Source organism: Falco rusticolus, chromosome 9, assembly GCF_015220075.1.
Source record: "Falco rusticolus isolate bFalRus1 chromosome 9, bFalRus1.pri, whole genome shotgun sequence".
In the NCBI taxonomy this organism is placed as follows: domain Eukaryota; kingdom Metazoa; phylum Chordata; class Aves; order Falconiformes; family Falconidae; genus Falco; species Falco rusticolus.
Genome location: NC_051195.1, coordinates 32,286,052 through 32,312,820, shown reverse-complemented (window position 1 = coordinate 32,312,820; position 26,769 = coordinate 32,286,052). Strand labels below are relative to the sequence as shown.

General features: G+C 41.4%; 1 protein-coding gene and 1 long non-coding RNA gene across 22 annotated transcripts in view; one reads left to right on the top strand and one right to left on the bottom strand.

Moving 5' to 3' along the window:
* Window positions 1–17,393, top strand: part of SORCS1 (sortilin related VPS10 domain containing receptor 1) — a 304,516-nt gene extending 287,123 nt beyond the window's left edge. The window contains exons 24-28 of one of the 4 annotated variants that reach the window (XM_037400888.1): window positions 7,103–7,202; window positions 12,025–12,130; window positions 12,306–12,466; window positions 13,779–13,897; window positions 15,225–17,393. In XM_037400888.1, coding sequence (XP_037256785.1) covers window positions 7,103–7,202; window positions 12,025–12,130; window positions 12,306–12,466; window positions 13,779–13,897; window positions 15,225–15,281 — 543 coding nt within the window. In that variant the 3' untranslated portion in view covers window positions 15,282–17,393. The remainder of the gene's footprint in view (window positions 1–7,102; window positions 7,203–12,024; window positions 12,131–12,305; window positions 12,467–13,778; window positions 13,898–15,224) is intronic. The other 3 variants (XM_037400890.1, XM_037400889.1, XM_037400891.1) reach the window with 3 other exon arrangements.
* A 7,148-nt stretch (window positions 17,394–24,541) lies between these two features.
* LOC119153594 overlaps window positions 24,542–26,769 on the bottom strand; it is a 115,512-nt gene continuing 113,284 nt past the window's right edge. For 15 of the 18 annotated variants that reach the window (XR_005106174.1, XR_005106173.1, XR_005106176.1 and 12 more), the window contains 2 exons: window positions 26,482–26,602; window positions 24,542–26,143 (listed from right to left, as the gene is read on the bottom strand). This is a non-coding gene — a long non-coding RNA (uncharacterized LOC119153594). The remainder of the gene's footprint in view (window positions 26,144–26,481; window positions 26,603–26,769) is intronic. The other 3 variants (XR_005106184.1, XR_005106187.1, XR_005106179.1) reach the window with 1 other exon arrangement.

The window sequence follows — 26,769 nt, the reverse complement described above, 5'->3', positions numbered from 1 at the left end:
AATCTAATCAGAGTAAGCCATGAATTGTTGGGTACAGTAATAGTGGCACTGGAAGCTGTCCTAGGCTCTACATCACGCTTGACAAATATACATTTCCATGCAGTTTTCCGTTAGGGTGGTGCATGTCTTCAGCATGCATTTAGCATACTGAATTTTTATTTATCTAAATTAAATGCTAATTTATCATCATTCATGGTGCAAATCTCATGCTCTTGTTGGGACTGCAGTTAGACGTTAGATGTCATGTTCTCCTTGAGCTGATGTACCACTCTCATTCAAGTGCCCCAGGTTTATTATTTTGTTCTGTGTACACACAGTACCAATTATTGTCATATCTGTTTGCAGATTTCATTTAGAAATGTGAACTCTGTATTCCTGATGCAGTCTCCCCATGGGAGACAAAAGTACCTTTTAAAAAGTTTAACTGCTATTTACAGCTGAAAAAAACCCAGTACATACGAGCCTGGGAAATTTTTCTTAATGTGCAGCATGGGACAATTTCACCTAATACAAAATTACAGAATTTCTGAGGACTTCAGGTTGCTCGATCCACTCCACTTTCTGTAGTCAGTGTAAACTTACAGCTTACTCTTCACAGCTTTATAAGAATCAAAAGGCCTTTCATCCTGCAGAATCCCAAAGCATTTTGCATATTTAAAGTCTTGTATCTATGACCAAAATGTTGTGACTTTACTTTTTTTTTCCCCCCAGTTGGAGCACTTGGTTTCCCATTTTATAGTAACTGAGGACAGACAACCAACCTGCTTAAAAATGTAGAAATAATTGGCAGCTGTAAAACGCTGCTGTTTGATTTGCATGTTCTCACTGCCACATAACTAAAATATCCCAAGTCTTGCAAAAACAGCCACCCACAACCACCATTGGCCGCTTGGGCCAGTATGCAGTTGTTACACAATCTTTATGGATGGGCTTGGTGAATGTGACGATTACAGAATTCAGATCTGCTGCTTCAAAAGCGCTGAATTCTTTCTCTTCAGTGAAGGACAAACCTCTAATTAGTAGCATTTCAAGTAATTTTTGAGTAATTTTTAGCACTAATCCTATTCAATATAAATGCATGGTGGGAAGATATTCTACTCTTAACTCAGTAGAGGGCAGTGATACAAATACACAGATATGCTTACTCAATTTATTTCAGTGTACGGTTTTACTCAATAGGAAGATTCTAACGGGTTATCTTTTTTATTTATGCATTTCACAAATTATCTTCCATCCACATTTTTTGCTAGTGGAGGCTTTTTGTCAAACACAGCAAATGTATCTCCTCTTAGTCAAATGAGATGTAAGCAGAACATGAGAATTCTAAAGTGATGTTTTCATGTCATGTAAAGGTTTCAGTGTTTTGGTGTGTTTCCCTTCAGTTCTCCATTTGCATGCTTTTACCTGGCCCACTCAAAATAACTGTAAAAGCAGAATGCAAAGTAGTTGTAGGAGCAACTAGCTAATGCCATTTGAGGCCATTACTCTTTTCCTCTGAAAAGAGGTATCAGCGATGTAGCAAGCATGATGGAGTCTTTGGCAAATGGCAACATCAGCTGGTTGGTAGCCAACTGTGCTCAACATGTCACAGCTGTGGCCAGTATCTGTATCCAGCCAAAGAGATGGGAAATTACATGGGTGACTGAATATCAAATGGGCAGTAATGAACTGAGGAGATGAAATACCTCTGGCGAATTTAACACTATAGAGAGTAGGAAGCCTGTATGTGTATATGTCTTAGGATTCTTTCTTTAAAGCAGGTTTAGTTTTACTTCTGCTTCATTGTAGCTGATGGAGCTTCTATCTATTTTTATACATTTTTTCCCACCCACCCTCCTAAGCCTTAGGGTTTTAGCATATTTACTTTCACTACTTTTCTTTCCTTTGATGTATTTCATCTGTACCTGTCACCAAAATATTTTAGCAACAAGATCATGACAGTGACCACCTTCAAATCTTACCAAAAATGGTGACAATCAGTCCTGGAAAATAAATCCCAGGAAGAAGGGTAAATCATCTAGTGTTTACTAGGAGAGATTTTTTTAACATCTATACCTTTGTATGCAGCCCAAGTCTTCCAGTGGGTGCTTAGGGAAGGTTGGGCCCATATTTAAGTAGTAAAGGCAGGTAGGGAGAGAATGGAATAACATGAACCAGAAGACCTTGTACCAAGGGCTTTTTTCCTTAGCCAGCTTTTCTTGATCAGCTGCTTGTGTGCCGTAGAAGAGGCTGTCTAAATATCTTGTCTTAGTGTCTTTGAGTTAACTCCTGCCATGTGTGGCCATCATCCTTCCCGCCTTTTCATCTTTTGCTCAGTGTACAGAGCAGCCCTCGATTCTCAAGACTCCTTCTGGTGACCTTTGTTCATCTAAAGCTTTTATGTCCAGGGTCTCTCTGTGTTCATATCTTGTCCCAGAGTAACCATAGCAATGTCCTCTGCCTTGTGCTCTCACAGTACCTCTGGATACTCACAGCAGCTTGAATTTAGCATCATTCATTAAAAGATCTCAAGAAATCCCTGCTGGACCCTGTAAGTCAGTGATTGTGCTCTTTTCAATGCTAAGGCAAGGAAGCTTTAGAGGCCTGATGTGAAGTAACCAAGGTTATGCAGGGCCAGTGGCACAGTTTAAAGTAATGCACATTTGCCCTGACTCTTGATTCACTTCTGTAATGATGGTTCAAGTCACTTTCTACCAATCGATGTGCATAGTTCTTTCCCTAGTTGTTTATCGATTTGCTCTATGAATTGAAGTGTAGCACTCTTTAGTTGATATCCTTACACAGTATCTATAAAATTATCTAGATTCTTAGCTGGTACATACGGGCATAGTTGAATCACATTCAATTAGTCTAAACCAATTTACACCAGAGGTTTCAAAATTCAATAAAAGTATGGGGAAATGCCCTTCTGAGTGATAATTCTGTTTCTTGGTGCACATGGTTCTTTCACAGTCCTAGTTCTGACAAAATGCTAAGAGAAGCCAAATTAATTTTTGTTTTGTTCCATTTTTAAATTGGAATCTCTTTTTTTCCTTCACAAATTGACTGTTATTATTATTCATTATGTGTCCTTTGATGAAAAATGATACATGAAGAATGGTTTCTATTACTGAATTATTTTTGCACATCATGCTTAATTCTGCAAATGAAGCAGATAAAGTCAATGAGGCTCAGTTAAGGACCAAAACTAATTCTGAAAGCTAATTATTTTCACAAGGGAGACACGTGAAGACTATAAATTAGAAGGTTGCTATTCTAAGTTTTGTCTTCAGCTGAGTTAGTTGCATCTCCAGCAGTGAGAGGGGAACAAGGGCAGGTCTGAAGGCAACCTGTCCCCAAGCTGAAGGTCTACCTGTTCAACGGGAGTTGCACAGCTATTTGTGAAACAGGCCAAAGCACTTCTATGTTTCTTTATCTGCTTTTTAAACAAAAATGCATCTACAGTACCCCTTTGAATGCAGAAATAAAGGGAAGCATAAGACCAATTGAAAACTTTTCATTATCTCAATGACTGAGATCAGTTTTTGTGTGATTTATTTCAAAGACACTTTATTAATGTTGTAAACAGATTATGTGAGTCAGAACTAGGTTAACGTCTGATAACTGAGCTACAAATAGACTTGATAGAATAAGAAAGGCAGAAGATCTAATTCTCCAACCTCAAAGTGAGTGGCCTGAGTGATCTGTGGTTTACAGATCCCCTTGGGACCGCATGAGGACCAGAAACATTGTCAGGTCCAACTCTGGAGACCAGCGTTCAATCCCAATTTGGCCCTCTAGCTGTGTGTAACCCACTTGTTGACCTCAAATACTGACTTCTGTAAAGCATCGTGTATGATTTCTATTTCAGATATTTTTGAGAACAGAAATGCACTTTTCTCCCTCTTTCTATACTGTCTATATGTCTATATCAAAAACCATCCAACTTACCACATAAAGAGAAATGAAAATATTGTAGCAAGCAAGCAGGGATTTTAAAAACATGTCTGTTCTTCCCTCAGAAGTGCATGTCAGGAATCTCCAGAGCTGCCTGAGGAAGGCAGATGCCTTATTCTTATAAAAACTTCTGGTGCTTTTGAAGGTCTCAGGCTGTTACACATTTTTTGACTTGTTCAGATTCTGTAAAGACCCAGGCAAAAAAGCTGCACCCAAAAAGCCACTGGGAGAGCATATAATTAATTGAGCCAAGGAAATATGCTGTATACCCTGAGCAGCCTGATCAGTTGCTGCCTGTTTTGACATTTTGCATATAGTCCTGGAACAGTGATGGCTGTTTCAAGCCTCTGCTGAGGTTACTGATGGTTTCAGGCAGAAATCATTTTATTCCAAGTTGCATTTGTACAGGATGTAGCATAATGAGCTCCTTATTCATGATCAGGTAGCAATACAATACACTAATAATAAACTTCAGTTGTGACTATTTCTCTCTTTCTTTTTCTTACTACTTCACTCTTACTGCCTCTTCCCTCCCTATTACTCCTTTTCATTGGCTCGCCAGACAAGAATATTGGTTGAGTTTTCTCTCACACACTCAACTTTCCTGCTGGGAGGCTGCCACAGCAACTCTCCGCTGCAATGCCCCTGCCAGTGCTGCTGTTTTGCCCTCTTCACTCTGTGCCACAGGAGTCCTTAGGTAGGCTAGGTGAGATGTCAGTGTTCCTGTAAGGCACTAGTGCCCAACAAAGTCTCTGGTCCCTTCTCAGGATGACTTTCTTGAGGTTCTCCCATTCTTCCATGTCTTGCCCAAATCCTTGATGAAACCATTCTCCAGTACTAGACAGAAACATTTGCTAGCTGTGTTCTCAGTTATAGATCACATTAAGCCTCTTTATGTATAGAAGGCATCATGTATAGCTTTTACCTTTACTGTTTCTCTGACAATTTTGTGCAGCTATTACAATGTTGAATTTGAAGAGGAATGACACAGTGTGGTTGTTCTTTCCTTCAGTTTACTGTCTTGTGGTTGCTTTTTTTCCGAGGCTCATCTGCCCCAACAACATCAGGATCTCAGAGCACAAAGCAAGGTAATTCCTGCAGGGGTATGGAGGAGACCTGTCAAGTCATGTTTGGGACTAGAAATGTCCAGGATGATATTTCTCCTGTTATTTACATGAGCCATTAATGTACCTGTTTACAGCATATCGATCTGCATCTGTTGCTCCAGTTTTAGAGATGAAGCACTCTTTATAGTCGTCAATCTTGGTTATTAATATGCTCAAATTCTTAAAGAGGGATATAATTTGCTTCCCAGGCTTTCTCTCATGTACTGTACATCTTTGTGTCACCATCCCTGCTGCTCTGAGATCAGCAGATGGCTCTTTGTAAGCAGGTGGTATTTTTTCTTGCTATTGGAAGAAATATATTCACTGCTCATTCTGGCACCCATGAAAAAATTGTAAACTTTAAAGAGATATGTTAAAAAATATAAATAAAATGCCTGTAAGAGTTATTGCCAAATTGATATTGGACCAAAGGCACCTATTCAAGTGATCAGCAGCCAGAAATGAAGTATATAAGCCAAGAGTATTGAAAGAACCATTAAGAATGTTAAAAAAATAAAAGAGGCAGATAAATCTCATACTGTGATGAATGATAGCCAAGGAACATCTAATCATATCTGGATAGCATTTACTGAAATAATTTAACCAGACAAAAATGAAGAACATGAAAAAGATGGTGTAAAAATTATTGGAATGTTCTTTTTTCTGACAATTTTTCATTAATCTTCAAGAAGGAATAAGGATTTATTTAAAACAAATTAAATTAAGTGGTGAGCACCAGAATACAGTTCCTCTTGATCTTGGTATGGCTATAAAAACACAACGTTCTCAGCAACTGCATTTAAACGTTATGCAGTGGGGGTATTTTTTTGCTGTTTTCCAACCACTTCTCCCTAATAAACCAACATGCAGAACATTGGTTGTGTTCAATAGGAAAATTGTTCACTGCTGTAAGAAAATGTAAAATACATGAAATGTCTAGCAAATGAACCAAAGACTCAAAACAACCTATCAGCACCGTGTCTATAGGCTTCCATTCCTTTATTAATCTATCTGGATTTATTGCTTTTAATGGCAACATGCTGCGAACTTCTTCAATATAATTAGGAGCAATATAGAGAAAATGGCTTTTTGCATATTGTGACAAACTGACAAAAGAAGGAATGTTTAGGAACAGATTGGACCAAAGCTTGGCTTCTTCACTGTAAAAATACGGATTTCATGGGGTCTTAGCTGAGCAAATGCTCATCTTTTCTGTTTTGTCCTTTAAGGAGGAACAACCTGCTTCATTTCTGCTACAGCTCTATTGTCATCAGAGTTATGGCCAGATAATCTAGTGATATAAAAGCTCTGTGGAATGTCTCGCCTATGCAAGAGATAATATAAGAGCATGTTCTCTCTGCGTGTAACCCATAAGAATAGATGGAACATGCATTTTGTTTAAGCTACACTCTGTTATCAGTAAAAACTTCCAGATTTGAACAGGTTTTGATACATACTTAAGGTTTAGGGAGCAGTTGGCTTGAAACTCAAAGATGTATGAAATGAAATTTGGTTTTAGGACTTGAAATGTAAGTGCAAGCTTGGCCAAGGACTTTAACTATTCATTGTGATTCAGGTATATGATATTATGAACATGCTTTAAGGTCATGGAGTGAACCACTCAAGAGGCAAAAAGTTATTTGTTATGAGCAAAGGAGTGTTAACTATTGAAATGTTTCTCTTTGCTTGAATAGTAAATGGAATTCACTGATATGCTGTTGCTGGCTGGTCCTGCAGACACTGCCATGTGTAGGTGCAATGTTTCCTTGGGGCCCAATTCCCTTTTGCTGCTGGGCCACTCCTACATAGGTGTGACAGGGCAGCTTGATGCTATCAGTCGTTGCCAACTGTACACAAACCACTCTGGACATATTACTGGCAAGATGTGTTCAGCTTTCACAAACTACCTCTTTGTAAGGTGACAGGAAATTGTGCTTGGAAAGTCTGGTGTCTCTGCAAAATCTTTGCTTTGCATGCAGCTCCATTTCCTACCCACCTATTGGCAATCTGAACCAATGACCAAGAAACAAATGCATTTCTTTTTTTCTCCTTTTTTCCAGATTTCAGAAAGACTGATCCAGAAACTGAACCAAAACCTGGTCCATTTTGAGTTGAAGCCAGGAGTTCGAATCCTTGTCCATGCTGCCCATTTAACAGCAGGTCAGTATCCTCTTTCTGTGTACACCCTCTCTGTTGCTCTGTAGCACAGAAAGCAATGTATTCCTTGATGGTAGTAGTATGCTACCAGCTGCATTTTAAACATTTCTTATTTTTATGTCACAGTAACAACTCAGTGTATAGGCAGACATTAAAATGCCTGCTCCACCTCCCCTTTCTTTATCATGCCCAAAAGATATAGTGACTTTTGCATTTATGACTAATCCTTTTGTTTACTTACGTGCAATAATTTGCTGCTGTTGTTGGAAATGCAGATAAGTAGCAGTACAAATGTGTATTTCTTGGCTGTCTCTGAAATATTCAGCAGCTAAGCAGCACCATGGTGTATTCAGCCTGGATCACAGGGTGCAAAGGTTATCAACTAACCTTGGAGATACTCAGATATTCTAGAGTCAACAAACATTCAAAGCAGCTGAGCACAGTTCAGAAGTTGTTCAGCAGTCTGAAAGACTAGAGTCAATTTATACATGCACAAACATAAGATTAGGCAGCTTGGGCTTTAACTAGCCATCTCCAAAGTCCTGATATTTAATTGCATGCATCTCTGTCTATTCTGTATGTTAAATCCTCATTTCACAGCACAGGCCCAATTTAACTATTACAAGAGCTGGGATGAACAAATTCATGCTCAGGACTCTTAGGAATTCCTTTTGTTCAGGAGCTGCTGGTGATTCTGATCAGTTGGTATCAGCTTCTTTTGCTGACTTGCAAAGTTAGCAAAAGCCTCAGTTCAATTATACCAGCAAACTGTTCTCCAAAAAGCTTCTTATGATAAGAACAGGTCTGCCCGAACTGGTGTTAGTCCATGTTCTGCCTTGTCTGTAAAGGGAAAGGGCAAAGTGGCTGCTAGGAAAGGGTATAATGCAACTGCATTTAAACCCCTCCAGAAGTAAGTCCTGGTGTTTGCAATATTTCATTTTTTTCTAAGCAGAACTTGCTAATATCTGCCCTGGGAATATTTCTACATGTTTCTGCTTTCCATTAGCTGTGGAACAGATGCTTGCTTTTAGACATGTTAGAACCAAAAGCATGAAACAGCAGAGACCGCACAGCTGAATAACCTCTAAAGAAAAGAAAAAAAAAAACCCAACCAACAAAAACCCACAACAGCTTGAGAAGTCACTTTGATGTTTTTTTCTCCTGTAGACTGTAAGAGAAAAATGTAATAGACATATGACACAGAAGAATTGCACGATTTTACATTTAAGATTTAAATTCATATCCATTTTACATAGTGATTGTTATCAGAGAAGCCATCCTTGGTCTGAATTTTCAATGATGATTAGTGATACTATATGTACTTTCAGAAAATGCTCAGTGCCTCTTTCTTAAAAGAAACACACCTGAAAGCATCTTAATGTGAGCTTCAAATGTGGAGTTACCTGCAATTGCTCATTCTGGGCATTTGTTCTGCCAATGCACATGGATGTTTTCCATTTTGGTCAGTGTTCATTACAGTCAAGATCGAATCCCAAATGAACATTTAGGCATGACTACTCTGGCTCTGAATATCCCTGAGGCCTTTTCTAAAAAATTATATTTAGAAAGAATCACATCAGATATTCCTGGGAAAGGCTCATCCTTACCCCTTGCTACTGAAAGGACATTCCTGATTTCATGTAGTGGAAACAGATGACATTTAAAATCACATATCCAGCCCTGCCTTTAATACAAGATGAATCTAGAGCCAAGTTTTGTGCTGTATGTAGGAGCCTCCTGCAGCTTCTTGGAGAGGAATTATGGCATCTCTGCATGAGGGAGTGCACAGGGTCCCCACTTGCTACCTCCATGCTCAGAGCTGGCTAAAAGCTGGGTAGCTCCTGTCCTGAAGCCAAATAATTAGCAGAGGTACTGTAGCACTCTTCTGAACTGCCAAACCTTGTCTGCTGCCCTGAATGAACCAAAAGGCAGGATCTATCAGTGTGGCATACTGCCATGCTAAATAATAGTATGGCCCCCGGACACGTGCTGGCCTGTTTCTTGCTAGCTCAGGCTGAAGCACAGTCTGTTTGGCTCAGAGATGCTGTATAATACATGTTAGTTGTGCTCACTGAAAATGAACATTTATATTTGTATTTAGACACACACTGGGACTGAGTACTTTTTGTCCATGACAGATGCAAACAGTCATTTGTCCTGCAAGGTGGGCTTTGTTGTACTCTTTGAAACCACTGGTGAGATGTTGGATTGCTGTAACTGGCTGCACGTTGCCCTATAGGAACACTGCAAGATTTTGTCTCTTGCGGAAATATGATTCAGTAAGAATGCAAAATGAGCCTGGACTGCCAAACTAGACATTAAAAAGTCCAGAGAGCAGCCACTGTGAGGTCTTTGAGGGAATATGGCTCCTTATCAAGCTGCAGAGGTCATGACTTAGTTCCCTGTCTAAATACAAGGCCAAATTTAATCACATAAAAATTTGGGTACGGTTTAGAATTTGGCAGAACACCAAAAGAATGATACTTTGCTGCCGAAAACTATTGCTTTGGTTGTCAAGGAAGAAGAATTGTTCTTTTGAAATCCACACTTTTGTTAAAGATTAAACAAAACAAAGCAGGGAGACCTAGAAAACACAAGCCAGCACCAGAAGCAATCCCTAGAAAACACAACCCAGCAGGATGCGCAAGGCCCAGAGGTGCTGCTCTGGTCTATTGCATCCCTTCTTTCCCAGACTTTTCACTGTGACCCTGTGTTGGACTCCAGGATGCTATGGGCTGTAGTTGGCTGAACCACAAAGCTCAGCATGTGTTTTTTTAAGTGCATATGTATGTGTACATACACCTACATTTAAGTTCCCACACCCCAGTGCACATGCGTGCTCCTCCCTGTGTGTGTGCCTGGTCATGCACAGCAGCAATTTCTGCAGCAGGGGAGCTGCTGGGAACCTAAATGCAGGAATCTAAACTATCTTGGTGTGGGTATTCAAGCAGAACTTGTAGAAATGAGCCTCTTGTGTGTGTGTGTATGTTGTACGTGAGCATGTGCATTCCCTGAGTGCAGAAGAGTGACAGGCATTGGACTCAGCACATTTCATACATTAGTCTTCGTTGTTCAGGCCACAGTGGAGGAGGGATTCATTTATGGCAATTACGGACAACAGGCTGCAATTCATTCATCATGCTCATTCCTTCTTCTCATGAAAAAAAAAACAAACAAACCAAAGTCCCCAACTCAAAAGACAACAATTTTAGCTTTAAGGGAAAGTAAAATACACCAATATTCCTCACAAAGCAGTTAAAAAGCTGTTTATTAGCAGACTCTCAGTGCAGCATTATAACAAGAACATTGAGTGATGCTGAGCCTGAATGGGATGCAGAGCCAGTTTATCATCCCACAGAACTGCAGAGACACAAAAAATACAGACAGAAAGGGGGCAGAGTGGAGATGTGTGAGGAATTCATAACAATGGATCATTTCATCCCAGTGCCTAACCTTCCTGAGGCTTTATGCTCATGCCTGCTTGGTGTGGGAAGGCGAAGTTTTCATACTTCTCTTTGTAAATTTTGACTTTATCAGGCTGGACATGACAGCTGAAAGCCTGTGTGTGTGTGATGTGTGTGCCTGAGGAAGTATTTGCTTGTGTGTGGATGTTTTCTTGTGTCTTCTGGCTCTGGTTTAGGATGGGTCTGTTCAGAGGATGTGAAGAGGGGCAAGAGAAAGAGGACGTGTATGGCAGCAGTTCAAATTAACTTTCATTGCCTTGCAGAGGAAGGCACTACCTACACCTTGTTCTATGTGTAATGCCAGATAGAGACAGCCAGTGAGGGTGTATCTGCCGTGTGCATTAGCTCTGTATAATGGCTCAGATACAGCTGCGTGTCTGTCTAAGTATGCTTTATTAGTGTCTGCACGAAGAACAGAGACTACTGGACCTATGTGTGTCCCTTTTTGCGTGCTAGATGCCTTTCTGTTTCTGTGTGTGTATATGAATGATGGAAGCTCTATTTAATACAATTTACTTTGTATTTCTGGGAGAGCCATGCTTCTGGCTGCTTTGTGTGGCCTTATTTTGCAAGGAGCTATGAAAAGGTGGTGAACAAAACTCTGAGGAGAAGCACAGAAACGCTTTTTGATTGGTTAGGGTTGGTTTTGGTGTTCTTTTTTTTTTCTTGAACCTGTGTACTCTCTTGTATGGAAGACTTGTGGGAGAGAGCAGGGCACCAGGAGACAGTAGAACACGTTCAGAAGAGTAGGAAAGGGATAAAGGAAGTAATTGAAAATGTCAGAGGTGTGAGAAGAGCTTGCCATGATAAGGCAGTGTCTGTGGAAGGCACTGCACTTCTGGTCAGGAAGGAACAGGACTGAGCAGGGAGCAATATATTTGGTGAGCATCATTGCTTCAGTAAAATTGAGCCAGTTGCTCATTATTCACTAGGCACTGGGAGCTGTCCACACTAACTCTAAACAAAATAGAAAGTCAACACAACAAGTTAGCCTGTGGATAGCTCCAGGATCATCCAGAAAATGCCAGTTTTGGTACCCAGGTAACGCCTTTTGCAACTACCTTAGGTAACTGTCTGCAATATGAGGAAATATGTTTCAGGCAGTCCTCTAATAGGCCAGAGAAGAAAGGCCTCTAAGGGGAAAGCTATGGAACTGGACATCAAGGGGTAGACTGAGCACCACAAGTGGTCTGAACCCAGGTTTACTTCCAGGTGGATTAGAAAGGGTGGGAAGCCCCAGAGACATGTGGACAGATGGGACCTGCTACATGTGCAATAAGGGGAGAATGAACTATGCTTCTGGAGGGTGCAACTTTCACTCCAGGTGGGGGTGGCTCTAACGTTCTCCCCCTCTCTTGCAGCTCCCCTGGTGGACCTCACTCCCAGTCACAGTGGTTCAGCTATGCTGATGCTCCTCTCTGTCGTGTTTGTGGGACTAGCTGTGTTTGTAATCTACAAGTTCAAAAGGTATGACCCTCCCCGAGCCATTGCCTTCTCCCCATTGCTGCCTTTCACTGAGGTGTTTGGGTTTTGTTTTGCTGGGTTTTGGTTTTTTGCAGTGATTTATTTCTTGGTTTGTAAAAGCTGATACTACATCATCTGCCAGAGTACCCCACAATGATGGTTTCTGTTAATGTTTTAGGAAGATTCCTGGCCTTAATATATATGCACAGATGCAGAATGAAAAAGATCAAGAGATGGTCAGTCCAGTCAGTCAAAGGGAAAGCATACCTAATGTCCCTCAAAGTGAGCTGGTGAGCCCTGAGCAACTAGTAGATGAGAAGTTGGAAGTCCAGCCCATAGGTAAATAACTTGCAGCATCCCGCAGCTGGTCAGACTCTTGACTTATAATTGGCTAACCCTTTTCTCAGCCTCCCCCCTCCCCATATTCCTGCACACTCCTCCTCCCATCCTCTTCTGCCGCAGCAGTAGTTTTGCTACAGGAATCCTTGCTAACTTTTCCCTCTCCCTCACTGCCATGTGATGAAAGGGAGGGAAACAACTTTAGGCTTTTTCTCTCTCCTAGTTGCTCTGTGTAGATCCCCTCCCCTTCCCAAAAATCCTGCTGGCACTTAACTTTTGCTGTAAGGCAATTTAATTTATTTTGCTGGGGCTGATACAGTTGCGGGGCTAAACCCCATGTCCAGGAGAACTTCATCCACCCTCACCTGGAACGTGGAGGTGAGCAGGTGATTCGGTAAGTCAGATTTAAAAGCTAAATGCTCATTGATGTTTTTACTGTTGTGGTCTTTGTGCTGTGCCAGACCTTATTGCCAGCAGCAATGCTAGCCTGGCTGATTCCCAGGGAAATCGAGCAAAACCTGGGATCTCAGCACTGGACAGCTGGGTTTGCCCTCAGGCTGATGTCTTACCAGGCCTCTGTGGTTGGAAGTGTGAAAAGCAGACTTTGATAGGACCTGAAGTGAACAGACTCAAAGCAGGCATACTGGGATCAGTCACATGTTTGCTCATGCTTTTATGTTTTCTGTTACCCTGACTACAGTAAAAGTGTTGGGATGGAGCAGGGATATTTCAGCCTGGGGACATGTTCTGCTAGAGCCAGCATCGCTGGGACATTGCTCAGCTTCACTTGTGAGGTGATAATTCTGCAGGCTCAGCCCCTTCAAATAAGGACGTGGACCTAATTTAGAGAGATTAAAGTTTATAAGCTGTTTTGACTTAGGAGTGAAGCATAGTCATAACTGAGATCCCTTATTTGCACAATTTCATCAGCTTAACCAAATCTTAGGATCCCACCTGAGGATGTCCCTAAAATGAATGGGAGTTCTTTCTAAAGCAGTCTTGGAGTCACAGCTACTGCAGAGAGGGAGCAAGGGGAAGGGCAATTAAAGGAGGGAATGTGATGTGCTAAGATTGTGGCCTGCAAAAAAACTTGAGAGGAAAAAGAAGGATGTCTCTTTATGAAACTGATGTCTGAGCTGGAAACCCCACTGCAATCAATACCAGTCTCTCCTCACCTGCTCACTAAGGAGAGATCTTGTAGCTATTAAAAGCTTTTAAGCAGCTATTCATCAGCAGACCTGGACATCCCTGCTTAGCACAACACAGGATGGAGTGAGGGGACCAACCTTCCCATGTGGTGTTCCCCATACAGAGCAACCCCAGGCCACAGTCCAGAACCAAAGGAAAGGAAATGCAACCAAGGTAGTCTGGACAGAGGACTTCCAAAAGGCTTGTGGATCACCAAGAGGTTTCAAGCCAAGACCCGGAGCGGTGGGTCCTAAACTTTAACAATTCTTTTTTTTTTGTTTGTTTGGGCTTTCTTTTTCTTTTTCCCCCAGAAGCCTCCAAGGCAAAATTGATGTAAGATGTGAAGGGAGAAACACCCAATTTCAGGTCTGAAACTCTTTTTCTAGAGTTAGGTGGGCTTTGAGCTCCACCTTTCTAAAAGTGTAATGACCATGGTTCATGCTGTTCCAGAGGTAGGGAAACATGTTTTCACAGGTCACTGTGAAATTGTCACAGGTGACTGAAACAGGTCACAGGTGACTGAAGTGGGAAGAGTCCGTCATCTGCTAGCAGCCTGGTGCTGGAAAATAAACGCTTGAAGCCTTGAAGTAGTCAAAATCAAATTTTGGGGGTAGGTTTTCATTTGGTGCAATTGTAGTACTTCTGGCTTTCTACAATGGCCAGCATTCTGTGTGTTTCTCAGCTGTGCTACTGGACACTGTATTGGATCAGAAACTGGCCTTTTTTAATTCCTTGGTTTGCAACTACAACTGCAGTAGTGAGCACAAAAGGTAAATATATGGGATACATAGACTCAATTCTTTATCAAAAGGAATCAGTCCAACAAACTTCCTAAGAGTGTTTTTCCATCCTGTCAGTAAGATGAATGAGGAAACTGAATCAGAGCTCACTGACAAAATGAAAAGGTCTGGACCTAGGTGTAAACAGAATAGGAAGTGCAAAGGCTCTTCACTTTCCTATACAACCACCTCATCTGTTTCTGGAAATCAGCAATTTCTTTTTTAATGAGTTTTCTTTCTTTTGGGAAAACAAAACAAGACTGTAATTGGGTGTTTCTCTTCTTTATGCTTGCTCAGAAGCCAGGTTTTTTCAACCCCTTTGACTAACATTCAGGGATCCTTCCTTGGAGGAATCTGAATGAATGTCCCTGGATCATTTAATTTTCTCTCTAAACTCTGGCAGCAAAAAACCCGCAGTCCCTATTTTCTGGATGTGAATGGTTTAGACTCTTCTTTTGCAAATGCAAAGCTTAAGGTTATATATGAAATTTCCAGCACCTTATCATTGCAAATGAGTTACACATTTCCTCTGAGGACCTCAGCCCCTCCTTCCCTCCACCCTCTGCTCTGGCCTCTCCTTCTTCTGTTCAACATGAGTGAATCATCTTCATTAGCAAAAGAACAGGACATCACCTTCAGTGTTTTGAATGACGAGAAAGCATTTCTGGGAAGAACGTGTCAGTCTGGAACAGTTGAACCCAAAGGCCAGCAAGGTGATACCTTCAAACATTTTCATTGGCTAAACACACTTGTTATGTACTGACTTTTATTTTGTTCTTTCTTTGCCACAGGAAGTATTTCCACAGCTGCTGAGCCCCAGAGCACAAAAGAAATCCCTACCTATGTAAACGGTTGAACTGAGGACACCGATATACATCTTAAAAAAAAGGAGGAAAACTCACTGCATTTGGACTTTTTAATTCTTCAGATGACAAAGGGTTTTTAGCTTTAAGCCTGTGCATGTGGACATTATACTGAGACCATAGTGGAACTGCATTGTACAGGTGTTCAATTTTAGTGGGGGGTGGGGGGAGAGGAACTAGTACCACTATTCACTCCTGCGGCCCTTCCCCTCACCCCTCCACTTTTTTCTGATCTGTCTCTAATTTGTAGAAAATTCATAATGATGTAGGCCAAGAATGTGCATGGGGGTCTCTAGGGAGAGGGGTGGGCTGGGATGCCAGGGGAGAAGGGCTGGGGGAGGTGGGAGGGGCATTTAGGGTTCTTGGCTTTAGATTTAACTGCTCTTTTAGCACTTTGGGCTGCGGGAGGGCTAGCTGCCCCAGCAGACTTTCATAGGACACAAAAAAATCACACTGGAGTTTAAAGGCACTGAAAATATTCTTGGTCTGTCTGGTTTGTGTCTGTCTTTGGACACTCCCCTTCGTTCCTCTAGCTGCAGCTGCTGCCTGTGCCCCACGGCTGCGAGGAGGCTCTGTGCAAGTGGGGATGATCCCAACCCCAAGTCCAGGCTCACTCTTTAACAGCTTTTTTAGCCTGCTCACACCAAGGCATCCCACCGATAACGCCATTGAAAGATAACTTTTTGCCTCCTAACCTTGAACGGAACAGAACGAGCTGCATTACAGGCAGGGAGGTCTGTCCATACTGCAGGTGCCGGAGGTTATTGCCAGCATGAACGTACACTGTACTTCGTACCAGCCTTACACCTGCAGTTTTGGCTGAGAGAAAGCCTCAGTAACACCCTCAGCCACATTTAGTGCTGATGTTTGGATTTGTCTGGGGAAGTCCCAGGAGATCTCTGCCTTTTGGGGGTCACCCCGAGGCCTGTCAATTTTTTGAAAGACACCTTGCCCAAAGAATAGGGAGCAGGGAAAGGTCTATGTGGTTTCCTATGGCCTTCTTGGCAACAGCCCTTGTTTGCAGATTTGCAAATTCCTGCCACTCCAGGCAGAGGAAGGAGAATAAAAGAGGATTTGGTGTGAGATTGTTGTCACGCGTTATGAGCCCCAGCACCACAGAACCACACTAGTACAAGATTTGATTTCTTGTACAGAATAATAATTTGATTACTTGTACACAATAACATGACCTTGTATCTTACACTGCAACTAGAAATGGGGCTGCAGGACATACTCAGGTAGACTATGTAAGGCGGCGGCAGAAAAGCAGGCTTAGTATCCTCAAGTAAGTCCTCCCAAGAGGATATCTGGCTAACCTGTGGTCATTACAGCTGTTGATTTCCAACCCAGCTCAGGTAAACTCAGCACCAGGACTTTGGTTTGAAGCGCAAAGATAGAAAGACAGTAACCAATGCAGACTTACTTAACTGTGCTAGGTGGAGGCAAATAGACGCCAGTTCATAATCAGTGCAGCACACCTAGGAGGCATCCTGATTCCTAATATGAGTGGGTTTTGTTCAAAAGACATTGTACATGGCTACCTGAGTTAAAACAGGAGAAAGCAGCATTCTTGGCATTTCCCAGAGTCTCCGGACAGGGCTGTGATGGTGGTGGTGGTGGGTTAGAATTTCTCTGCCACAAATTGGGGAGAGCCCAAATCAACCTACTTGCTGGCAAAGAAAAAAAGCGATACCAAGTGTGAGAATATTAGACCCCTAGCAGTTAAAGGATCATCACAGTAGAGAGTCCTCTGCCTCTTTCTGTAGTTTCTCTGAAGATTAAAAGATAGAAACATAGCAGTTTGTATGGCTTCGCTGTTTTCTTTGCAACTACAGCTTTAGGGAAGATGGGAAAGTTTTGGCAACAACTGTATAATACTCCCCACTGAAGTCCAACATTAGCCAACTTATTTTTATAGTAAGCCAATCAAAAAGTTTTCTTATAGTGTTGGAACTATTTCTAATTTTAAAATTACTTTTTTTGATGTACTTTTTCATCTTCTTTTTCCCTTTCGTTAAATACGATGTAGCGTAATGTATAATTGCTATTGTTTATTGCTTTTACAGTCATATTTATTAAACAGATTATGTCTCTAAATGAAAGCCTGTGTTTTAGTTACTCTTTTTAGCTCTCTGTCCCTGACTGGGATCCCCAACTACATTAAAAAGGTAGGAAGCTGATTCCTTCAAAAAGAAAGGGATGTTCAGTAGAAGTGGGAGAGAGTGGTGTTCGCGTGCTTCTGAAAATATAGTTCCTAGTAACAAGACGCCAATGTGAAGGTTACTTCCTCAGTCAAAATGCTTTATAAAGCTGAGGGATGCAGAGGTGCAATGCTGTTTGCAAAACCAGAAGGTTTCCAAACAAGCAATGGTAGAGCTCTGAGCAGTTCCCTGGAACTCCAGCTCCAATCCCTGCCCATGGTTACCTTTCCCCATACACACTTTCTGTGAAAGGTTCCTTAAGAATACCTTTTTTGACTATACTTTTGCCAACACCGATAAGGGAACATTTAAATTATTCGCATTACCGATTAATTAGGTTTTACGTGTGAAGAAAATGAAGCACAGGAAGTTTCTGTCAGCTTGACAGTGACATGTTGCTAAGAAAAGGAAAGAAAAAATAGCTTCTCTGCTTTTTAAGTCAGGATGCAACCACCAGCTTGTTCTACCTCTTACAATGGGTTACTAGTTCGGTTCTGTAGCCTTTTTTATACCCCTGATATAAGAATTTACATACACACACGAAGGGTCAAAGATCTGGTGTTTGTGTATTGTAAACAACCCAGGACATGGTATTGCATGTTAAGTCCAGGAACGATGAATTTGCTTATTGAAGAGTGTGTAGTTTTCACACCCTGGAAAAATCCCGCTATAATTACAATTACTAGCTTAAAATGTTACAGTGAACACTGCAGCCTTTCTTCACATTTCACTCAGCCTGGATGAACGGCTGTCACAGCCATGGTTGTGGTGCAGGTGCCTCAGAGATCTGTGTGTAGATGTAATCTGCTTTTATCTTTTAAGTGCCCACCTGAATTATCAGGCGTCTGTTCTGGCCATAAACCGTAAGTCTGGTTTTGGCAAGCACCTCTAAAGCATTTTGAGATCATTCTCTTCAGCTTGTTGTGTGTCCCGAGGCAGAGACTGATTGTTATTTGTAGTTGTTTTCTGGTTTGTATAACAACACAGCGATTCACTGCTAATGGCTGAACACTGAGACAATAAACAAAGAATATACCAAATACTTAAAAAATCCAATATGAATTTTCTCTGAGGATATTATCATACCTTGAGACAATAAAAAAAGTTCGTTATTGTTTGTCAGAAAGAGTGGGGATTTAAAATATTGTTAAAACCTCGAAGTTTTTTCCTAATTTGATGTTGATTCTCTACTGTCATCTTAACTGCTGTAACACAGACATACGGATGGGACTGGCATATTGGCTCCTAGGAGAGATTTATACTTCACTAGCCGGAAATTTGGGGTAAGTTGCTGGATCACCTTTCCTGGAAATCAGTAGGTGTTAGTGTTTAAATACTTTTGAGGATCTGAGCCTCGGTTGTTTGCTGTGTTTAATTGCTTGAACTTTTGATGGAAAGCAAGATCCTTACAGCACTTGCTGAAATGGTTATGCAAATTAAGCAGGAATTTCCAGTGACCCTAAATGAACCTTGTCTTGGTCTTGTCAACTTCTGCAAACTTATGACAATTGCATTTAGTGTGGTACATAGAACTGATAACAAGGGATTAGTATTTTATCTGTGTGCTGTCATCTCTCATTGAATGCATGGAAAGTTTCTTTGCCATATTATATCTCTAGGTACATTCACTGTTTTAAACATTGCCTCTGATTGCAGAGCTACCATGTTCACTACAATAAAAAAGAAAACTTTATTTTCCTTCAGTTAATGAGATGCTGTCCTTGCATTTCTCTATGAAACAGAATAATAAAGCATGTGAATAAGTAATACTTGAACTGAACTAGAACAGATCCTTTTAGTTTAGAGTGTTGGTATGGTCCTGGCCATAATACCTAGAAGAAAAGACTGAAGTCAAATTGTTTTCTGAATAACAAGACCATCGTGCTATCATGTACCAGGTCATCAGCCTAAAAGGTATGTTTCATCTGCAGTTTTAAGTTTAGCTTTTTCTTGTCCCTAATTTCCTGCTGGGGTATATGGCTATCTGGTACTGCTCACCGTGCTGAAAGCAGGTCATAGAGGAAATGTGTGTTACGTATTTCTCAATGTGAGAATTTCAGGATGTCTTCCTTGTTGTTTGCATTGTGGTACAGCCACACCAGTGCTAGGTGCTGTATGCACATCAGCAATACAGGTAATATTGTAACTGGATAAAATGAACAAAATAAAAGAGCAAGTTTTCTCACCACCTCTGTATTGCAGATTGAGCCTCACGTTGTAATCTTCTGTCATTTTGACAAGTGGACCATAACTGAACCTTCTCTACCTGAGAACTCAGCACTGTGTATGTGAGCTCCAACGAGATGGCCAGCCCAGCACCTAAACAGCCCAACTCAGTATAGGGTTACTGGTTTGTGTCCTAGGAGGTACAGTAACATATGTGAGACCACCCAGCCTTCCAGGACAGTAGCTCCATGGTGTCCTGTCTGTGCAAAGGCTTGCTTTCTGCTGGGATAACTTAGAGCTATGAAGTTTGTGGTAATTTATGACGTTTTCTCTAGGAATTTTATGAGCTTTTGTTAGCAGGGAGAGAGGTGCAACTAAAATAGATCCAGTCAAATGTGTAACCTTGACTCTTTAGCACTTAAGAGTAGGGCCATGCCTAGGTTTGTGTAATGATCTCCCACTAAGCTCAGCCATGCATAAAGAGAATAGGAACCAGATAACTGTTGGATTTCCTCAGCTTCTCTGAGGCTGTATCACATCCAGACATTGTGGACACAAGTATCACTAATAGTAGCCAGGATATTGCTGATGTGCTTCATATTGAAATTAATTGTATAGAAGGATCCCAACCCAAATCATTAGTCTGACATGCAGAGTGCTGTATCCACCAAACTGCAGAGAAAATAAGCTACAATCACAAAGTTTTCTAGTTTTTGTAATCTTTTATTGAGAAGCCCTGAGAGACAAAGGTCCAAAAGAAGGAATGTAGGAAAGCTGTTGGGAGGGGTGTCATGATTGCCTGCCTTCAGCACAAGATAGATGCAAGCAAGCCCCCTCCCTTTTTATAACAAATTCCTCCTCCAGCCTTCCCCAGACAGTCGGCTATGGTGGTGTTTCTGGGACTGCAGCTACACTGGCAAATAGTTGCTCCCCAGCCCCAAGGCGTGGGCCACTCGTCCCATGGACCGCTTCAGTCCTTGCTGTGCCCCTCAGAGGCAGCTGGAGGGTAGAGCTCTGAAACACTAATTGGACTGGCAGCTGCCTCTGCTCTTGCTGCTTGCTGCAAAAAGATGAATAATGCATGCAGCACATTTAAATGTAGTGTTATAAAGTGCTTTAAGGGAGAAAGTCTTTGATTATTAACTCTGCCTGCATGGGGAGAAAATCCTTATTCTGTCACCACAGAGAAAACCTGAACTGGTGGGCTGAACGCTTATCTCCACACCAGGAGGGTCTGGGATGTAGCATATCTCCACTTTTTCTGCATTTGTGGTGTACTCCAGGCTGAGGATCTCTCCTGGGGCTAAGGCAGTGTCAATGCAGAGTCCTTCTCTCGACATTTTGGCTGAAGCTGGAAACCTTCCTTAACCTCTCCAGTATGTGCAGATACACGGGCGGACTGCCCATTGTGATTCCTGCCTCATGTCACATCAGGTGAGTGGATGAGGCTCAGCGCTATACGGAAGTGGGTGCTGTACATGGCGTGGAATATTTGCACCAGCTGTTTCACAACAGGTAACTCTTTCTCCCACTTTCCACACCTGCCTAGTCCCACCTAGGAAGTGTGAGATTCAAACCACCATAATCCTCCTTTGTGCTCCCCTGAAGCTATGATTTGTCTATAGCAGAGCTCTGAGGTTTCTGCCCTTCCTTCTGTGGCCTGATGTGCAAGGTGAAGCTGTTTGGTCTGAGCTGCAAGCCCTGAACCAGCTGCACCTACGTGTGTCTCTGAAAAGTGCTTGCTCAAGAGATCCAGAAGAAACAGTAATAAATGTACAAGCAAAATCCTTCTTCAGACCCTGCTGCAGAGCCACAGGACTGGAGAGACTGACCTTTGAGACACCGATTTCTTGAACAAAATCTTGGAGTGGGATGTTCATGGGCTAAGTTTTTCCCTACTTCTGTGTTGGCTCATATAGATGAAAGTGTTTTCCACTACCAATGACCTTAAAGGAGTATCGTTTGGTTAATTATGTTCTATTAGTGAGTAGAAGCCCTGGCATTACTAACTGTCACAGGATGAAAGACAGCTTGTACCCAAAATAATCTGCAGCTCAGGGAGGAAATTTTCAAAGCCACAGAAAGCAGTTCGTTTCCCAGCTGACATTTACACTTTGAAAAACATTTCCCTAATGGACAAGAAAGAGGCCCTTCCTGAGTCCAGAGGCTTTTCTTCCTCACCTGAAGTCCCAAAATACACCAGTCTGGTTATTGATCTCAGTTGCCATCACATTTAGCTAAACCCGAGCAGGGTCAGCACCAGCATGCCCATCTGGGCTCGGATGTGGCTGCAGAGCAAAGCGCTGCAGTTAGGCTGCTGGTCCCCATGGGACAGGCTGACCTGCCCAGCCACATCGACTCATTTTTCATTACCGGATTATTTTTCCCCCTACGTCTTCATGCCACGTTGACCTGAAAACTTACTGTGTTGCCTGCTGCTGTGGGCCTTCCTCTCCTTTCATGGGAATACCCGAAGACAGCCCGCAGCCTTCAGCTGGGCTTGGCGTTTATCTGTAAAACAGAAGTGCCTGTTTCTTTTACAATGGTTCTTAAAGTTTGTCAGCCCTTTGATACAGTTACAACAAGAGCTCATTTCTTCTAAAGCACAGTCAGGATTATTGGAGTTAACTTCAGGGGGAAATAAACACTAGTTTATTTTCAGCAACACTTTGTTGCTGATACTCCTTAAGGGCTCAGTGTATGTTATGATATAGGAGGATTACATTTAGCAGCTCTTAATAAAAATGAAATTATGATCCAGCCCTAGCAATCTATTTTGCTTTCCTGTTAATCTAAATATTTTTATTAATTAAAACCAATTATTCTTTTAGCTGTAATTATTGCACCTTTTTTTTTTTTTCTTTTTTTTTTTTCTAATTTCAAAGAATGTTCTGGTTTCAGGGAGAGGAGATTTATTTACCTTCAGTCCTTAGTTTTACTTGAACTTTTCCTTCATCTATGTAATACTTCTCTTAATTATCCTTTTTAATTGAGATGATAATGCAGCAGGCAGGCAACATTTTTTTGTTGATTTGTTTGAAGTAGCTTCTAAACCTAGATTATGGTATTGTCTCCCTTTCGAAATTCTGAATTACACATTGTGCATAGCAAGATACTAACATGCATTTTTTCCAAAACCTGCAGAAAGCCTCAAGTCTTGAGAAACTAACAGATAACATTGAGAAATGATGAGAATTTCCAGTTCTGCAGTTGGACCCCATTTTCAGATCTTACTGTCTTTTCCCTAGTATTCATGAAAAGTCACGCATAAATTAAATTATAGAGAAGCTAGGACTTGAGTACCTGAGGAAATAACAACAATAATAACAATAACAGTAATAATGATGATAATAACAGTAATAATAGTAGTAGTAGTAATAATAATAATTTGTTGCCTCTTTTTCCTTTCTTACTAGATGATGTCTGGAAGAGCATTATCATGAGTACAGAGAATCTCCACCAGCTATCTACAGACGCCTGCTGGCTAGATTAACTGGACACTAGCTAGCCTTTGATTTTGTCATCTTTGAATATTTCAGTGCTTTTGCAATTGACTGTAAAGTGTATAGGTAAAAGGAGACCTTTAGAAGTATACAGAGGACCCTTTGTGTGAATTCTAGTCATATTTTTCAAAGAACTAAAAAGACTTTCTGTCTATTATTGAAGAACAGATGAATTTAAAAGATTTGTTATAAGCCCAGCTTTGAGAGACCATCAGAGTTATCAAGGCCCATTGTCATGCAGAATTTGGCAGCAAATCTGAAAGATGAAAGTATTTACCTTGTAAGCATTTCCACTCACACGGACTTATTACCTTCTTTACAACCTGATACTAAGTGCTTGAACCCAGGATGGAAAAACTGTAGCAAAAAAATAAATTCCATTACCCAAGTGCTGCATGATGTTGGCATACAGGCATCTGCAGAAAGAAAGGAAGAAAGGGGCCTCCAGGGACAGAGACTGTCCTGGGGGCTATCCAATGCACAGGAATCCCTTTCTACATTGACTTGCCAGGTCTTGCTCTGATACGATGGCCTGAGATGTCAGGGAACCTGATGTGGTGGTTCATGTGGTCCCTTCCCATCCTATACCCCTGTGCTGTCTTCTCCAGCCTCCTTTGTCACGGGCATCGTAGCTAGACAGTTATCAGCTGAACAAGGGGCAAAACAGAGGGAATGGAGAGATGTGGTTAGGGTAGAGAGTTTTGTAGCAGAATTGTATTTCTGTGTGAAGCTTTTTGGCATTCCTCCAGCCTCAGCGTAAGCAGTTCTCAATAGGTAGCATTGGGAAGAACTGACGCCATTTTAGATAACCATAGCAGCGAAGCAAACCCCCAGCTAGGGTCAGTGGTGAAAGTGGTGAATCGTATAGAGAACAGCAAGCACCAGGTCCAGCTGAGGGAGTCCAGCTGAAATGGTTCTCAGGAAAGCTCCTTTCGGTGAAGTGCTGCCTGGAACACCCCACCTTCACCTACCAGAAACACTATCAACTAGTATGTCACTGATTTCTAGCACTGCTACAAAGTTTCCTCCAGAAAGCTGTTCTCAAGGCCTCCTGCCAAGAGTATGCCTCCCTGGTCTTTCCAGTTGACCTTCATTTAACGCTGGCCTTTGCTGATTAATTGCTAAAATAGCAAAATACTGGGAGGTGTCATGCAAAACCCTATCCACATGCATTAGAAATACCTCATTGCTGTGTTTTTAACACAAGGTGTCCTAATTTTTCAAAAATGAGCTGACACTAGAGAAAACTAAACAAAACCCCAATTTGTCACATTCTTTTCTGGAAAATACTACTATTTTATTAAGAAATCAGAAAGTATATCTTTTTTACTAGAACAGTTGGGTTTGGTTTTTATTTTTTGGTTTTGTTTTTTTACCCCTTAAGATGGCATCTTAAAGCCTTTTAGAAGACACTTACAGGAAAGAAGAAAAATAAAAGCCTAGTTCCCTTTATCAGAAGATTTTACTGATAAAGACTGCCAGACTTCCTCCTGTGCTGAATCTTATTCAACAGTTTGTAGATTTTGAGATACGTATACCATCACTATAAATAATATGTTTCAATCAGGCAGAAGCTTCCTCCAGAAAAACCCTGTGTGAACAGCAAGGATGATTATTAGCAATTTTTTTGTTTGTTTGATTGGAGTTCTCAGTTGTTGCAAACATGGTCATGATTATCCTATTAACCAGCAGACATAATAATTACCAAAAGACAAACCTGTGGGTTACTACTAGATTGAAGTTACTAAAGAATCCCATTGTTAATTAAATTCACTAATAACTCCTTAGCCTGAAGACTCATAAGTAGATCTTAGTTTTAAAATCTGTTTCAGCCAATAATCATTTAACTAATTTCAAATTCAATATCTTAGGATATTTCTCAGGGAATTGCATTTGAATATTATTATATCAACTAGGGAAATGTTTTCTTCCTAGCTATGAAAAGAAAAAAAAAAAAAGTCAACAAAAATGCTTTTCAATGGGATTTTAATTTATTTTTCTAAAAGTGAATTCAGCACTTGGCCACCTTGGAAACCAGCATCCTTCATTTACCCACAGACTGTAAGTGCTAAATTCTGCTCACATCATTATGTCAATCTACCTAGGTCATACTTAGCAACATCTGTATCTTTGCTTTTCACTGCTGGGACACCAAACTGGTGTTACTGCTTTAAATAAATTGTACATTTTCCCAAGAATTAGATTTTTGGGAGAGGAGAAACCGCACTGTACACTCATTTGAGGGAAATTCTGACAGGCATTTTCTCCAAAAATATTTTTTTCCAGTTCTTAGTTCAGTTTTGAATATGCTGGTTTCACCGGAATAGAACATCACTATTTCTCCTCACAGAGCGTTTTTACTCACCAGAGCAGAACAACAGTGTAAAGTCTGTATCTCTGTTGCTGTGTCCGTAGCAGCCAGCAGTGTTTGCTGCAGAGGGCCCCGCAGAGCTCACATCAGTCTGGCTGGACCCTTCCCTGCTATATTGAAATGCAGCAAAAGCAGTTTAGTTCAGCCTGAGATCTTTTCCAGAATAACGAACAGAGGAGGAACCTTCTGGAACTCAGTGCTGCAGGCCCCAGGGTTGGGAAGCCTGTGTGGACAAGCCCACGCAGCCCTGCAGATGCAGCACTCTGCTGTGGGACGCGCTGGCGTTGGGTCTGCTCCAATGTGCTGGCACGGGCAGGTGAGGAAAGGTGAATATGAATAGGTTCCCACAGTGGTGTTTTTCTCTTGTGGGGATGCTCTGTTTTCCCCAACTCTTGCCTCTCCTGTTGTGGTTATACCACAAGACATGATCCAGAAAGGATGGTTCAGGGTTATTTTGAGGAAGATGCTCTTTTTTTCTGTAGAGATATTCCTATGGCAAGTGGACTTCATAGGCAATCCAGGCTCATCCTGATTCAGACTTACTCACCAGGGCAATCAGGGCATGAGGCAGGAGCTCTTGAAGGTATCCCCTTTCACAGCCTGTTCCTGCCTCCAGCCAGCAAAGAAAGAGTGAAGATGGGGTGGGTGTCTTGAGCACTGAAAACATCACAAACTAGAAAAATTCACTCCAGTTCCTGCTTTGAGCTTAGTGATGTCTAGCTGAGCTATTTCCTTTAGAAAGACATTTATTCTTAATTACAGCACTTGTGTCTTTTTGGTATAACATACATATATTTATATATAATAATATATATATATATTCACTTTCAGAAGAAAGTGAATTATGTGAGAAAATAAAAGGTATTCTAGAGGGTTCTGCAGAGCTTCCTCAAGACAGAAACCCCATTCAGTAACTAGAGAATGAACAAGACCACAGCACTCACCTTTTCTCTACCACTGCGAATATACAGGAAAGATGAATCCCTGGAGAAGGTCTGGAAGCCACCAGGATTTGTCTGAGGTTGAACACAAACGGTAATGGTATAATACTTTTTTCCATTTAGTCTAATGACAGGATAGGGAAAAAAAACCCAAAAACAACCAAAAAAAGCCACCACAGTGAAAGAGCAATTTGAAAACTTAACTTTAGATATTCATATCCAGAAGGAATCTGTCAGTGTGAACTCACCTGGTTCTAGGGCTGAGCTATTTTTAGATGTGCTGGATTTAAA